Source organism: Schistocerca americana, chromosome 3, assembly GCF_021461395.2.
Source record: "Schistocerca americana isolate TAMUIC-IGC-003095 chromosome 3, iqSchAmer2.1, whole genome shotgun sequence".
Taxonomy (NCBI): domain Eukaryota; kingdom Metazoa; phylum Arthropoda; class Insecta; order Orthoptera; family Acrididae; genus Schistocerca; species Schistocerca americana.
This window is the reverse complement of record NC_060121.1, coordinates 805,769,666-805,786,675: the sequence shown is the minus strand read 5'-3', so window position 1 is coordinate 805,786,675 and position 17,010 is coordinate 805,769,666. Positions and strand designations below refer to the sequence as shown.

General features: G+C 39.6%; 1 protein-coding gene across 2 annotated transcripts in view; it reads right to left on the bottom strand.

Moving 5' to 3' along the window:
• Nucleotides 1-384: 384 nt before the first annotated feature.
• The window catches only part of LOC124607152 (peptidyl-prolyl cis-trans isomerase E), a 77,536-nt gene continuing 60,910 nt past the window's right edge, over nt 385-17,010 (bottom strand). The window contains exons 5-7 of one of the 2 annotated variants that reach the window (XM_047139362.1): nt 11,477-11,658; nt 9,042-9,108; nt 385-554 (exon numbers count right to left, since the gene is read on the bottom strand). In XM_047139362.1, coding sequence (XP_046995318.1) covers nt 486-554; nt 9,042-9,108; nt 11,477-11,658 — 318 coding nt within the window. In that variant the 3' untranslated portion in view covers nt 385-485. The remainder of the gene's footprint in view (nt 555-9,041; nt 9,109-11,476; nt 11,659-17,010) is intronic. The other variant, XM_047139363.1, reaches the window with a different exon arrangement.

Genomic DNA, 17,010 nt, shown 5'->3' with positions numbered 1-17,010 from the left:
TCAGTAACTAAACTGATATTTGTACTGCAAGAATTTTATGTAAACATCAATACTTCTACACCACTTCAAATATGATAAGAACCTATGATGTAAAAATCAATGACATTAACAACAATTTCAAAAAAAGGCTACAAAATCAGTTTGCTCCAATCAGTTTGCTCCAAAATAAAAGATAGGCTAATAATTTCACTGTATATACAGGGCACATCTCCAACAACAGTGAGTATCACAGTGTGTGTGTGTGTGTGTGTGTGTGTGTGTGTGTTTTCTTCTTCTTCTCAATAGCAATGTTTCTTCTATTTTCTAGTAATCTCATAAAAATTAGAAGGTAACATTCCAATGTACAGACACAGTTGCTTCACAGTGGTGACAGTTTTAAAAATGTTCACAGTTGCACAATTATAATTAATTTGTACTGCCCAGCAGATTTCAAGGGACACATGTTCATGCGGTGGATGTCCCCATACATAGAACTGTAGATAAAATTAAACAAGTTCCCCACATGCTGCAATTGTCACTTTTTCTGTTGGTGTGCCCGCTTTTGTCCCACATTTCTAGAAAAAAATGAAAGAAATTGATTACATTCCAAGCAAATACATATAAGCACCAAAGAATATTTAAGCAGAAATATTTTAATCTCTCAAACAGTTGTGTAACAATGTAATACTAAAAATCTTCCTTAATTCTTAAAACTACAGTCGAGCTGCAGAAGGAACGACCCTCACAGGTATTAATAACCTTGTGTGATCGAAACAGACACACTTCACAATTAAAAAGTCTTGGAAATATGTCAAGATAAAAATTACAAAGTTTCAGTATTTTAATGCATTTCTTACAGGGCTGGACTGAGAACATTTTTCCACACAAACAGCTACTCATTTCGTGGCCCTCTAACTCATTTTCCTCCTACACTCTTGTTAGATTTCACAACTAATTGTGATAGGCACTGTATACAAACCAGTCACTTTGAAACCCCTCTCAGTTTGGTACTCCAAAAGCCTACTACTAAAGCACATCTTTGAAGGAGCACAGCAATGAGAAGCTGCCCTGAAAGAAACTATGGAAGATTTGAATTAAGAGCAGTCTTGGTTGCCATTTATTCTTTCATTAACAATGTGTTTCATCGATGTGGGGTGTCTTCAGATTATCTTAAAATTTTCCTTTTACAACATTTTTTTCTCTCTTTTTTTTAAAAAAGAAGCATAAAATGGATCTGTGCTAGGCTGAAGCACCTGTCAAATCAGGTAAACCTTCAAAGGCCTTGATAAAGTCATACCAGTAGGCCAGTATGGTGCAATGGTAGTATAAGAGTCACAAAGAAATATACACATTTAAGAAGAACACACAGAGATGTCACCACAACTTCATGGCATGAGTATTCATGCAGTCACACATGCGAGCATTCCTTTCAGATCCAGAGGGATTATATTAACATTTTGTGTGTTGATGGTCCAACATTTGATACATAACTAGAAATGATTCTCCACATACATAGGTTCCTGCCTGACCCCCTCCCATGTTCCCATCATCAAAAAACATAAAATGCAGCAACAGTTGTAGTTCCACCAAATCAGCGCATATCTATTATGCTACCTTGCTACTGACAATTCTTCCAACGACCTGAAATTTATAAGTACAGTTTCAATTCAAAGTATTTGAGAAACTTACGGAAACATCCTTTCTTCCAGGAGTGCTAGTTCTGCAAGGTTCGCAGGAGAGCTTCTGTGAAGTTTGGAAAGTAGGAGACGAGACACTGGCGGAAGTAAAGCTGGGAGGACAGGGCGTGAGTCATGGTTGGGTAGCTCAGTTGGTATAGCACTTGCCCACGAAAGGCAAAGGTCCCGAGTTTGAGTCTCGGTCCGGCACAAAGTTTTAATCTTCCAGGAAGTTTCAACAAATCATATGATTCATCATTCTTAAGACCATTCTTAAGACTTCTGTTTTTGGACTATCTGCCCTAACATCCCACTACACCAGCAGTGATTTGCACATTTCGATGCACTCTAATAATAATACTCATTTAACTGGCTTTGAATTCATTTTCCACACAACAACAAACCTAACCTAACCCTGGTCTGTGTAGCCAGCAATGTTGCAATGATATCATCAATACTGCCCACAGACAGCACAGTATTTCCAGGAAGTGCAATATATTTCCAAAGTTTCTGATGCCCTCACCATTATTCTACAATCACATCTCACTTTCACTCCTGGATGCTTAGTATTATTGTGCATCTGGAAAATATTGTCCGCATTATCAACTGTCTAGGGGCCACTTAATTGAGATATGTCAAGTACAGAACAATAATCGCCGCCTCCCCCCCCCCCCCCTCCCCAAGACAGTCAATTATATTGACAAGATTTCCTAGATAAGCAATAATCTTGACTTGCTAGGCATGAGATTGAAAAGTTGTGCAGTAATACTGAGAATACCAAAAGCTTTGGAAATCCAGGATGTCTGGGTTAAACATATGATAATATAAAATGTAATAACTTAACTGAGGTATTTATTGGCAGTTTGCTTCTATAAGTGTGGTAACTCGAAATGTTTTTTGTGTTTGAATGCAGTGGTTGGTACCATGCATGCATGCGCTTAACTGCTTTAATTGTATAAATACGCTTCAGTAGCCATGTGGACTCCACAGCAGAAGGTGTTCGGCATGATTTCTCTCAAGAAACCAAAGTCTGTCACACTAGTACAACATAAATTCCAGTGCAAGTATGGACTGTGACTGACTGATAATGTTTCCACCGACGTAACAATCAAGAAATGGGAAAAGCAGCTTCGAGGAAACTGGAAGTTTACTTTCAACGCTGGGCCACCAAGCCAAATGTGGAGTTCCAGATGCTACTGTTGAGTTATTCTGTACATCCTTCCAGTGGAGCCCTCAAAAGTCAATCCAATAAGCAAATAGATAGTTTAAGTTATCTCGTTCGACAGCACATGATGTCATCCATAAAAGGTTGCCCCATCATATTCATGCAGCTATCACAAATGTTACACATGCAATGCTGTAAAACGCTTGGGGAGAAGTGGAATACAGATCACATGTCTATCGCACAACTAACAGTGTGCATACCGATGTGTATTAGGTGTGTAAAGAAACATAATGAGTTACCATACTTGAAGAAATATATCAATAAATATCTCAATTACTTCTCAAGTTAATGCATTTTATATTATTCTATGTTTAACCCAGACAACCATATATTGTGTGTCCGCAGCTCGTGGTCGTTCGGTAGCGTTCTTGCTTCCCACACCCGGGTTCCTGGGTTCGATTCCTGGCGGGGTCAGGGATTTTCTCTGCCTCGTGATGACTGGGTGTTGTGTGATGTCCTTAGGTTAGTTAGCTTTAAGTAGTTCTAAGTTCTAGGGGACTGATGACCATAGATGTTAAGTCCCATAGAGCTCAGAGCCATTTGAACCATATATTGTGTTGACAATATCCTCGACAGTCTATTGTGTGCTACACAGACCAATGAGGTTAGGTAAGAATGTGTTTGTCGTTGTTGTTGTTGTGGTGTGGAAAATGGGTCCAAACCAAGATGAAAGAGTATTATTATTGAAGTACACTGAAATGTATAAATCATTGCTGGCACTGTGGGATGTTAGGGCAGATGAGTACAAAAATAGAAGTCTTAAGAATGATGAATGACATGATTTGTTGCCCAGAAAATAGAAAATGGCCAAGAAGGAAGATGCTTTTAAGAAATTTAATTGGAGCAAAGCTATGAATAAAAGTATATACACATATTTATCTCTATGTATACATTACTTATCTGAATATAACTGTCTAGTGCATGTATTACTGCAGGATATGTTTCCATAACTACGTCTCAAATACTGTGAGTTGAAACTGCACTTGTAAATTTCAAGTCTTCAAAAGGATTGTCAGTAGTAATATAACATATGAGGTAAGCATTGATTTTACGGAACTGCGATGTTGGATCATCAACATACCACAAGCTACAGATTTGTTTTTGCCCCATCATCAATTCTTTCAACAAGTTTTCATGAGCGATCTTTGACGCTCCTTGTATCAGTTTTTCATCCACCTTTCTTTCTGCTTGCAAAAAAGTAGAACAATTATCACAGCACAGCGTCTTTATCATTCAGCACTCTGAATCACTGCAAGGTCGATGTTCGACCTGGAATCCGATCGCATCAACTCAACAAACACATTTTAAGAATGTATTGTCCACGAGAAGAAATACGGGCGAAACTGGTAACAAAACTTTAAGTACCGACGATTACAGAGGTGTCTTAATCCACGTGGGCACAAACTCCATCCGCAGTAACAGTGAGGAAGAAATCGTGAATGGAACACGGAATCTGATTAGATCGGCGAAAACTGTATACCCAACATCCAGGCTGGTAATTAGTGGAATTATTCATCGAAGATCGGTAAGTGATACTTACATCAACAGGATAAATACGGGCATTAGGAAACAGTGCAACAGACCCGGTGCAGTATTCATTGACCCAAAGAAATTCTTAAACTGCAAGTGTCTGGGAAAAGACGACCTGCACTTGAATAGATTAGGCTCTGTGAACCTTAGTAAAATGTTCATAGACGTGTGTAAAATCCTAAGAAGCAAGGGAAACTAATTCATTCTGATAGAGGTGACAAAGAAAAAAACTCAAACTGAAAATAAAAAGTTTAGGTACCAAACAAAGGATGCACGTGAAATAGCTAAAAGCAAAAATGATCTATTGATGCACTGGAACATAAATGGCTTAGGGGCAGAACTACCAAATCGTAAATTCTCAAAAATCGACGAACTGCTTTCAGAATCTGTAAATATTAAAATAATGTGCCTAAATGAACACTGGTTAACAGAAGATAGTATAAAAGTACTAAATAGTATTAATAATTTTAAGGTAGCTGCTAGCTTTTGTAGAATAAGCAAATCTCGTGGAGGCTCCTGCATTCTTGTCAATTGTTCTGTAAGTTATACAGTAAGAGATAGTTTTAATTTAAATGAAGAGAACGTGTTTGAAAGTTGCTCTGTAGAACTAAGTGATCTGAATACACTGGTTATAGCAATCTACAGAATTCCTGGATGTGTGGTAACAAAAGTGTTTTTAGCCAAATTCGAATGCCTCCTGGAAAAACTCCAGAAAGAAAGTAAGAAAAAAGTTGTTATAGCAGCAGACTTCAACTTAAATGTCTTAGCTGAAAGCAATGATTCCACAAAATTTCGTGACTTAATTCAGAAATCTGGTTTCAAGCTAAATTTTTCTGAAAGCACTAGAGAAAACAGCAGATCAGTGACCTGCATTGATAATATTATTACTAACTATAAATTTGACAGTGGAAATAAGCACAAATACTGCTCAGACTTGGGTATTTCAGATCACTCAGCTCTGTTTATTGAGCTCCCAAAAGTGTGTATAAAAAGGGATCTCAGTAAAAGTAAAATGGATTTATTCCACAGTAAATTAAGTATAATAAGCTGGCCTGTAGACTACAGTAGTTCAAGCTCGATAAACTATGACAAATTCTTAAATTGTTTCTTAGAGGTATTTAATGAATCATTCCCTCGCAGATATAAGCAAAAGAAAGTTAATGGTAAACTCAAATGGATTACAACAGGAATAAAAATCTCTAGTGCCAGAAAGAGAGAGCTCCACAATGAGTTAAAATCAAACAGAAATCCGGATTTTGTTATTTATGTCAAACAGTATAAAGCTTTATTTAGGAAAGTTGAAGCGGCAGCTAAAAAAAATGGCAAATAATAAATTCATACAAGAACACAGAAATAAGACAAAATCAGTGTGGTCAGTTGTTCAGTTTGAATTAGGAGCCAAAGTAAAAATTCATGAGATTTTGAAAATTAGTCATGAAAATGAAATTATAGTAAATCCTGTTCAGATGTCAAGTTGTTTCAATGAATTCTTCCTAAATGTAGTAAGATCGGATGTGGATATGACATTCTATCAGGGCATCACAAGTTTGGAAAACAGCCAGAACACATCTTTTAAACAATTTGAAAAAATCACCCAAAGGGATGTGGAAAAGGAAATATTGTCTCTAAAAATCAAAACCTCACATGGGTGGGATGAAATAACAGCATCTGTAATCGAGTATGTGTACGATATTATTTCTAAACCGCCGTCAACTATTATAAATCAATCTTTTGAACAGGGATGCTTTCCAGATGTATTGAAATATGGTGAGATCAAACCTCTATTCAAGAAAGGATCGACAGAAGATATGGGGAATTACCGCCCTCTCTCTCTCTCTCTCTTGCCAGTCTTCTCTAAAGTGTTTGGAAAGATTGCAGCAAAACAAATTAATAACTTTCTTACTGTAAATGATATAGTTTTTAAAAACCAGTTTGGATTCCAAAAGGGTAAAAGCACTGTGAACGCTATAAATGAGTTTATCCAAAAAATATGCTCCACGTTAGATAAAGGTAGAAAGGTCACAGGTATATTCTGTGATCTGACTAAAGCTTTTGATTCAGTGAACCATGCATTACTCTTCCGCAAATTACAGATTTTTGGAATCAGAGACACTGCTTTAAAATGGTTAGCTCTTACCTGTCAGGTGGAAACAAAGAGTAATTTTAACTTCAAATGGAACCAATTATTCATCAGACTGGAAAACAGTTCCCCAAGGAGTCCCACAAGGTTCGATATTGGGTCCCTATCTGTTTCTTTTTTACGTAAATGACCTACCACTTGCTATTGATGTTCATTCAGTCTTATTTGCTGATGATACATCAGTTCTAATTGAAAATATTCCAGAAAAAGCCAAAAATACTTTAGAAAAACTTGAATCTTGGTTCTATCAAAATGGACTAAAACTAAATGTAACTAAAACCAAAATGATGCAATTTGAAGCTAAATCAGTAGAAAGGAGTGAAATAAAGATAACGTGCAATGATCAGGATATCACAGAAGCAAACCACGTGAAGTTCTTAGGCCTAAATCTTGACAAAAATTTAAATTGGAAGGTACACATAGATTACTTAGCAAATAAACGGAACAACTTAGCATTTGCAATATGTGTTTTGTCAGGTGCCACAAACATGGATACCAGAAAGATAGTTTATCACTGCTACTTTGAGTCAGTTATTCGTTATGGCATAATCTTCTGGGGAAATTCAGCAAATGTCACTAGGCTCCTAGTATTACAAAAGAAAGTAATTAGAAACATGTGTGTTGCAAAAAAATGAGAATCCTGTCGACCACTGTTAAAAAATTTAAAAATACTATCTATCCCCTCACTTTACATATATGAGATGGTGGTATTCCTATATACAAATCAACATACACTAGACACTTTCCGTTTTGAGCACAACTACAGCACTCGCCACAGAGATACCTTCAAACTTCCAACACATCGTTTCAAACTTTATACCCAAATGCCAGAGTATATGGGGTTAAAAATTTTCAATAAAATAAAAGGCAGTAATATATTTAAAATGGAGATTGGTTCACTGAAAAGATTGCTCTTTACTCTTCTGGTGGAAAAGCGTTATTATTCTGTCGATGAATTCATTGACGACAGCTTCACAATCTGAACACAGGGATTGTATTACATGTATTATTTTATCTACATGTGTAGCTGTAACTTAGAAATCTAAAATATAATGTAAACTTTTGTAGTTCTCTTAAAAAGGTGAAAAAAGTTTCTTTTGTAAACCTTGACATGTCTCCTGTACATCAAATCAAATGATTTGAAAATTGTACGTAATGAGATGAATAAACCACATGTCACAGCATTATTGCACAGTATTATTGCATCACTTCGGCCTTAAACTGGCTCTGATTTCTATCTGCATTTTAGGGAAGTTTAGGGAAGAAGGTTGACCGTACAGCCTTCAAGGAGTGTGTCGTCATTATCCATTTTTCCTATATCACTGTCACTATTTTCTCCCTTGCTGCTGCTGCTATCATCCCCTAATCTTATTATTAACTCTTCACCCCTTTCTTCCAGTGTACCTTCTCACTGCCATGCCTCTTCAACGATGTACCACATTGTTGGGCATAATACTGCACATTGCCTCATGCACTAAAAATCCTACATCTTTTAATTTATTTCTGTGTGCAACACTTAATTTTTTCTGAGACCATACGAGTTCTATTCCATTAAAATGGCAATGATATGTTGTGTCATGATGATACAGTGGGTTTGGAATGACCATCATTCACCCACATTTTGTAGAATCAAATGATTTAGTTGGGTTTACACTTAAGACACTTCCCTCAAAAAATGGCATCTCCAGATGACAAAATCCTCTTGTTCAAGCAGAACTCTTCATCTAGAAAAAGTTTCCATCAAAACCCTACTCCCTCAGTACACCTAAAAGATTTGTTTTTTCTCTGAAAAACAAGTCACTATCTAATAGCCAGCAAAGCAGCTTCTTCCAGGTTGGATAATCTTTCCATGTTAATACTTACATATACAAGTATGTTGTGAATTGTCATTTTAGTAGAATGCACTCTGGTTTTCATTGGAGTCAAAATAGAAGCAATTGGCACCTGTAGATCTCCAGCACACTTCTTTTTTGTTACTTTAAAGTAAGTTGTTCCAGTTTTCAGAGCAGCAGATATTCATTCAACGACTTTTGACAATGGTATAAATGACCCCCTGTTATCCCTTTCTTCCTAAAAACAGTGTCATACGTTATATGCAAGCTCAAAAGATTTGCTCTTTAAGGTAGTACCCCTGCCTACTTTCCTACAGCTGGAGGAAAAGGCTGTATCACAAACGTTTGAAATTCATGACACTGTAAAATGCACTTTTAACACGAACCGAAATGAAACACACAATCCATAACAAATGATGAAAATCAAACAAAAGCTTTGCGGCCGCTAAGAAAGCATGGCACCACATGCAACTTTGAGCATAGTGGTGGCAACCTGACACCATCACTGTGGCAATGTTTACAAATTCCAGAGCTCAAAATGGTGCTAGTCTGTCCCCTCCACACAATCGGGTCCTCATGCATGAAGTGTCATGGGTCAGGGGTGTCCTTTTTGCAACCCGACTACAACTACATTATTACTTATGAAAATACATCATTACCTCCATTTTCTTTAGGACATCTAGACCACTAATAACATGGCCAAATACAACATGCTTCCCATCTAGCCTGTAAGAAGGGAAACAAAATTAGCTAGTTGCAACAGATCGAGTGCTTGACTATAGGATATCATAAATAAGGTAAGCCTGCTAGAAAGTCCTGAGTGAAATACAAATGATGAAAGGAATAAAGGTAGCCACTAATCACATAGCTGAGGTGTAAGTAGTAACAGGCACATTAACATGAACATGACTGAACTTATAGCTACACTTTTGTACAATTATACTTTATTTTATTTCACTTTAACTCTCTCTCTCTCTCTCTCTCTCTCTCTCTCTATTACACACACACACAGATATATATATATATATAAAAACAAAGATGAGGTGACTTACCGAACGAAAGCGCTGGCAGGTCGATAGACACACAAACAAACACAAACATACAAACAAAATTCAAGCTTTCGCAACAAACTGTTGCCTCATCAGGAAAGAGGGAAGGAGAGGGAAAGACGAAAGGATGTGGGTTTTAAGGGAGAGGGTAAGGAGTCATTCCAATCCCGGGAGCAGAAAGACTTACCTTAGGGGGAAAAAAGGACAGGTATACACTCGCACACACACACATATCCATCCACACATACAGACACAAGCCAAATTCCAGCTTGTGTCTGTATGTGTGGATGGATATGTGTGTGTGTGCGCGCGAGTGTATACCTGTCCTTTTTTCCCCCTACGGTAAGTCTTTCTGCTCCCGGGATTGGAATGACTCCTTACCCTCTCCCTTAAAACCCACATCATTTCGTCTTTCCCTCTCCTTCCCTCTTTCCTGATGAGGCAACAGTTTGTTGCGAAAGCTTGAATTTTGTGTGTATGTTTGTGTGTCTATCGACCTGCCAGCGCTTTCGTTCGGTAAGTCACCTCATCTTTGTTTTATATATATAATTTTTCCCACGTGGAATGTTTCCCTCTAATTATATATATATATATATATATATATATATATATATATATATAAAAGTGGGCATACCTAGTGTGAGGAGGAAATGCCACAGAGCTGCCCATGCCTTGGAGACCCCTGACACTCTAATGAAATAATGGAGGAAAACATACAGGAAACACTAAAATGGAAAGGAAAGATGGAAGAAGAGAAAATGTGATATGCATCAATGTATGTTCACAGAAGTCCATAGCAGGTTGGTGGCCAATGGGTGGGTACCCAGGTACACCAGGCCACTACTAAATCAAACAAAATTGAATGAAGCCGAAATGAATTTGAGGAGGACTATGTGTGAAGTATTCAATGAGTTCTAAAGTAAAATTCTATCTACCAAACTGACAAAAATCCCAAGTTTTGGTCTTAATTTAAGTCAGTAAGCAGATCAAAGACATCTGGGAGTGTACAGAATGAAAATATTTCAGAATGGAGAATAATCTGTGCATGTGTACTACAGGCATTGATATTGGGTCCTTGTTCTTCAGATCAGATATAACTGATCTTCCATTATACATCCGAGAAGCACAAATAGTTCTCTTTGCTGAAAATTATAGTATTCTAATCAAGCCTAATAGAGTAACTTCAACATTTGGAAATGTAAATAATACTTTCTTGAAAATCTGTAACTAGTGCCCTATCAACGGACTGTCACTAAATTTAGTTAAAACACAATGCATTGCAGTAATGCGTAAGGTCTGACCATACCATCATAAATTACGGGAGACTGTAAATCAATAAATTAAACACAATAATCAAATATTTATACTGACAAGAATCTAAACTGGAAGTTGTATGTTACATGTCCTCTTAAATATCTAAGCTCTGTAACTTTTTCGTTGCCAATATCAGATTCTAGAGACAAAAATTTAAGGAAGACACTTTACTTTTCCCCTTTGCATTCACTAACATTTATGGCATCTTATTCTGGAATAACTCGTCACTGAGGAAAAAGGTGTTTGTCGGGCAGATGATAATGTGTGCTGTCCTCTTTAGAAATTCTACTAAACAACTTTTTAAACGGTTGGGCATACTGACAGCAGTATCACACAACATTTACTCCCTTGTAAATTTTATAGCCAACAATAAATAACACTCTGAAAGCAACAGGAACATTCATAAACATAATATTAGAAGAAGAACTTATCTACACTGTTCGTAACTCAGCTTTAGTGTGGTACAGAAATGAATGAGGTATTCAGCGGTACAAAAAATCTTTGTCCACCTATCCAGTGACATAAAGAATTTAATGGATAATAAAGTTAACTTCAAACACAAACTTAAACCCTATTGGCTTGACAACAATTTGGGGAGTTGTAGACTTTACTGCTTAAATGTTTACATTCGAACAGGACTTTCCATTACCATTCTTTCGTAATTCTTATATATTCGTAATTTATTTATTACAAATAAAGGCAAAAAATATGTATTGCAGTATCTGTCTCACCAATCAGTCCTGGCAGTGCACAGAAAGAACTGTGATCCATTAGTATTAGGACCAGAATTGGCCATGGAAAGTGTTCCAGGTCCAGTGTGCTTGAGAGTAAAATTCTCATCTTCAAATTTACTTCCATATATAGATCTACCCCCTGTGCCATTATGGTTAGTGAAATCTCCTCCTTGGCACATCTGTATTCCTCATTAAGGATAGAAAATCAAGACATTTGATCCAAGTCATTAAATTCAGAACAATATCTGTATTGTAAGGAACTGAAACTTTTAGACTGATAAAATATTGAGAGGAAAAAATTGCCAATAATGCTAACAACATACACAACTAGGTTACAACAGTGCTACGAAAGTACAGATTACTATTTACCATACGGAGGAAATGCAAGAGTCGCAGATGTGCAATAAAAAGGCTGCTATACATTGAAGCTATCAGCCAACAGGCTTTCTTCTGAAATAAAAAACACACAGAAGTGGCACTACACCTTCCCCCACCCTTACCTTGCGATCCCTACCCCTCTCCACCCCATGCCACCTCTCCAATCATCTACACCAGATTGCTGTTCCCATCAGGGGCACTTGCAGTCCACAGCCTGGTCAAAGCAGCCAGCTGTAGCGTGTGTGTGTGTGTGTGTGTGTGTGTGTGTGAGAGAGAGAGAGAGAGAGAGAGAGAGAGAGAGAGAGAGAGAGAGAGAGTTGTATTTGTATGAATGTGTGTGCGTGTTTTCTTTGGGAGGACACCTTTTACCTACAAGCTTAAATGTATAGCAGTCTTCTACTATGCCTGTATACAACTCAGTGTCTTCTCTACAGGGTGGAGAAAAATTGTGTCACAAAATTTTAACCCTGGATAGCCGATTCCAGTATGAACCAAAATTACTAATGTTGTGTAGGTTGACAAAGCACCATTTCTAAACCTTGGAAACTTGGCGCCACATGCTCCGATTGGCTGTGGGATTGCCCTGTTACCGTTCGTTGGTTGATGGGCAGCGCTATGCTTGTCGGTTCACACATACAAACATCCCTTGCCCCATCAATGCATCAACGTGAAATGCACACATGTCAAATAGGTCTTGCTGTTTGTCTCCACCTCACGTCAGAGGCATTCACAGGTAAGCTTTGCTTCAGAGCACATGTCACATGCGATTTACTCATACAGTAAGCTTGGTAGCACAGTATTTGTTTGAAGAACAACGTGATATGGTTTTTGTTTAAGGACTAGCCGATAGTAATGTGCACGAAGCTTGGCGGTTGTATCACGAGCGGTACCCAGCAAGATGCCACTCATACTTGCAAGCATTTACAGAAATTTACCAGAGACTTGGCGAAACAAGCTCGTTAGCAGGATATCGTGGTGATGCTGGAAGACCTCTAACATGACAGAATGCTACATTTGAAGAGACTGTTCTCAAGCACTTCAAGGAAGCAACTACGAGTACTCATGCGGTTGGACATGACATGGAGGTTACTCATCAGTTAGTCTGCGAGGTTTTGAGGAATAACAGCCAGCATCCATTTAGTTTCTGCCCTGTCCGAGACCTAAACCCTGTGGCGGACTATGAACACAGGCTAGGGTTTTACCAGTGGTTTCTGCGACGTGTTGCACGAGATCCCAACTTCCCTGCAATTGTGTTGTTTACTGATGAATGAACCTTCCATCGTGATGGCCTTTACAACACTCGAAATGTTCATTATTCGGTACGGGGAAATCCTCACACCATGTACACCAGGAACGATTTTCGCTCAATATTTTGGAAGGCGTTGTGGGTGACCATCTGATTGGGCCAGTCCGTCTACCTCCTCGACTTACCGGGGCAAATTACCTTCACTTTTTGCAAGAAACTCTACCCAGCCTGCTGGAAGATGTTCCCATAGACATACGGCTATGGAAGTGGTAGCAGCATGATGGGGCACCCGCACATAACAGTCGTGCTGTGCGAGGATATTTAAATGAACCCTTTGACAGTCGGGTAGTTGACAGAGGTACTTGTAGGACATGGCTGCTGCGGTCACCAGACCTCACGCCACCGGACTTTTTCCTGTGAGGATTCTTCAGGGTACTAGTTCACCCACCCGGACACAAACCACCTAGAAACAAAGAGGAATTAATGGATCACATTCAACATGCCACCAATCACATCAGGGCAATGCCAGAAATCTTTGAGAGAGTTCAGCAAAACACCATTTGGTGTTACCAAGCTTGTGTTGCGTCAGAGGGTCACGAGTTTGAGCAGCTGCCTTAAGTAAACAATGTCCTTCTTCTTCTTCTGCTTCACTAGGACCCTTAAGGATCACGTATGGCTTGTTTTGCACATCATCTTTCTTCCCAATACCTCTTCACTCTCTTGCTTCTTCTGTTTCTTTCTTCTTCTATTATGACAACTTTGATTTTAGTGTCCGGCCACCTGTGACTATCTACCAACCCTTTATAGTTCTCCCTGTCCTGTACTATTGCCTGCAGATTCCTTTCTTTTATTCCCTACAGCCTTCCAGTCATCTCTGACTTCCTTCACCCAGTTGTTACCAGTATGAAATGTTGCAGTCCATATCCTCTTAGTCAACCTCGCCTCATCCATCCTCCAATAAGCCCAACAAATTGTAACCTCCTCTTCTGTATCTCGCTTGATATGGGTTCAATATTTTCATACAGTTCCTGTCCATGTTCTGTGTATCCAGATAGCCCCATGTTTTTGGTGCCCCATATGTTTCTCAAAATTTTTCACTCCTCCTCCTCAAACTGTATACAAGCTCTCTTGCTGAGTGTGATTGTTTCTGATGCACACAGAGCAGGATTTCTTACAGTTGCTGTGTAATGTCGCAATCTGGCATTCCAAGACAGATTTTTCTTGCCATATGTTGTTTTCACCGCATACCGAAGCTTCTGCAAAAGCTGTGCCCTGTCTACTGCACTACTGTTGATCTGTATGCCACCAGTTATCTTCTCCCCCAAATAACGAAAACTGATGGCTTTCTCAACCAATTGGCCATCTATCTTCCAGTCAGACTCAGTGCTCAATGTCTTGGTCTTATTATAAGCAGTCTTCAGACTGACCTTTTCTGCTGTTTCGGCTAGATTTTTTAGTGCTGTCTTTGCCTCTTCTACCACCTCATTTAAGAGTGCCATGTCATCTGCGAACATCAGGTAGTCCACTGTTGCATTATGTTTGACCTTGTATCTATCTGCACACCTTTGATCTTCATGTTACTATTTAGCTGTCTCCACTGTCTCACTACTTTGTGCAAAACCAGGTTAAATAAAATTGGTAGCAGTCCATCCCCTTGCCAGACTCCTGTTTTTATTTCGAAGCTGTCTGATAGTGTACTGTGATGCCTGATCCTGACAGTAGCGTTGCTTAATGTTTCCTTTATTATTGCATGTGATGTAGCATCCAGTCCTCTAACACATCAAGCAGAGTACTTCTGTCAACTGAATCATAGGCCTTTGCAAGTCCACAAATGTCAGTATTATCTTTTTTCCTTCCTGTGTCTGTGTTCTTTTACCCTTTTTATTCCAACTATCTGTTCCTCCCTTTTTTAAAGCCACAGTGGTACTCTCCTATTGCCGGCCCCAGTTGCCAGTTGTTCTCCAACTCTGTTCAGCAAGATTCTTGATAAAACCTTGTACCCTATGTTTAAGAGAGAGATGCCCCTGTAGTTATCCCTCGAGACGTTCTCTGAAGCAGCTGAGGAAGTGCGCCGGGGAACCTGCCGTGCTCCAACAAGAACTAAACCGATCAAGTTGAATATTACCAGCATGGGGAGGACAGCCATTTGAGACCTGAGACAGAGCCCTGAGATTGTTGTCTTACTAACTGACAAAGGCAATTCTACAGTTGTCCTTTCCCATAAGGACTACATTGAGAAGACGCAGAGCCAGCTAAGTGACGAATCTTACAGGAAGATCAATGCTGACCCCACAAAGAAGGTGGAGAACAAGACTAGGGCTCTTCTCAAGGACGCAGATTGACCAGAGGGTGTCGCCAACAAATTGACACCTCAAGGACCAGTACCGCCAAGATTTTATGGACTCCCTAAAGTCCACAAAGAAGGGGTGCTGTTACGCCCAATTGTCAGCAACATTAGGGCACCTACATGTTTGCTGGCCAAATACCTGGCAGAACTACTAAGCCCTTATCACGTTCGGAATTCTATGGATTTCGTATAACGTCTCGAGAACTTCAAGCTGAAAGACTCAGATATCCTGGTGAGTTTTGACGTTCTCTCTTCGAGAGTCAGTTGAGCTCATTGCACAGAAATTTGATGTGAAGACGACCGACATTTTCAGGCACGTTCTGACCTCCACGTATTTTCTGTTTAATGGAGAATACTATGAGCAAACAGAAGGAATCGCAATGGGGAGCCCACTTTCGCCTGTGGTCACGAATTTCTATATGAGTATATTGAGGATGAAACCTAGTTTTCTACGTTATGTTGATGACACGTTTGTGATATGGCGCCATGGAAGGGGAAAGCTCCTAGACTTCCTTACACACCTGAACTCCATACATCTGAACATCAAATTCACTATGGAGACCAAAGCAGAAGGAAGTTTACCATTCCTGGACGTCATGGTCAAAAGAAGTGCGGATAGCACCCTGGGCCATGGGGTATACAGGAAGAAAACACACACCGACCTGTATTTGCATGCAAATAGCTGCCACCACCCTACACAGAGGAATAGGGTACTAAAAACACTGGTGCACAGGGTGCGCACCATCTCGGACGCAGAGTGTCTGCCCCATGAGCTGGAACACCTCAAAACTGTATTCCGGAAAAATGGGTACTCGGAATGGCAGATCAGACGCGCTCTCCGCCCCACCTCTACAGTACAGTGTGTGGAGATGGACGAAGTCACGGAGGAAGAGATAGCCATTGCCTATACACCGTATACTGGCACACTATCGGGGAAAATAGGATGAATATTGAGGAAACACCGAGTAGGAACTGTCTTTTGCCCGCCCAATAAAACTTGAGCATTATGGGAAAGTGTCAAAGATGATCTCTGTTTGCGAAAGGCTGGCATATACCAGATTCCCTGTGAGTTTGGAAAGACTTACATCGGACAGACAGTGCGCACCATCGAAGATCATTGCCGAGAACATCAGAGGCACACTCGACTTATGTACCCCAACAAGTCGGCAGTTGCAGAGCACCGTTTGTCCGAAAATCACAAAATGGACTACCAATATGTCTTTGCACAGACATCTAAATACTGGGACAGCGTCATTAGAGAGGCTATCGAAATTCGTACCAGGCACGGACTCATCAACAGAGATTGCGGCTATAACCTCAGCAAGGCATGGGAACCGCCACTGAGTCTAATTAAAAAGAGGCAATCAGGCCGGACGAGGCAGTTACACTGACGCCACCACAGATGCCAACGCCAGCCTCTCGGCGATCGCCGACACGCAGCCGTGGGCATGAACTGCGGAAAGAGCGCCTCGCGGGGGAAGGGGATTTAGGAAAGCCGCCGACCTCAGGAGCTCAGTTCATCAGCGCATCTGACGATGGCGACATGTCTGATCGCCAAAA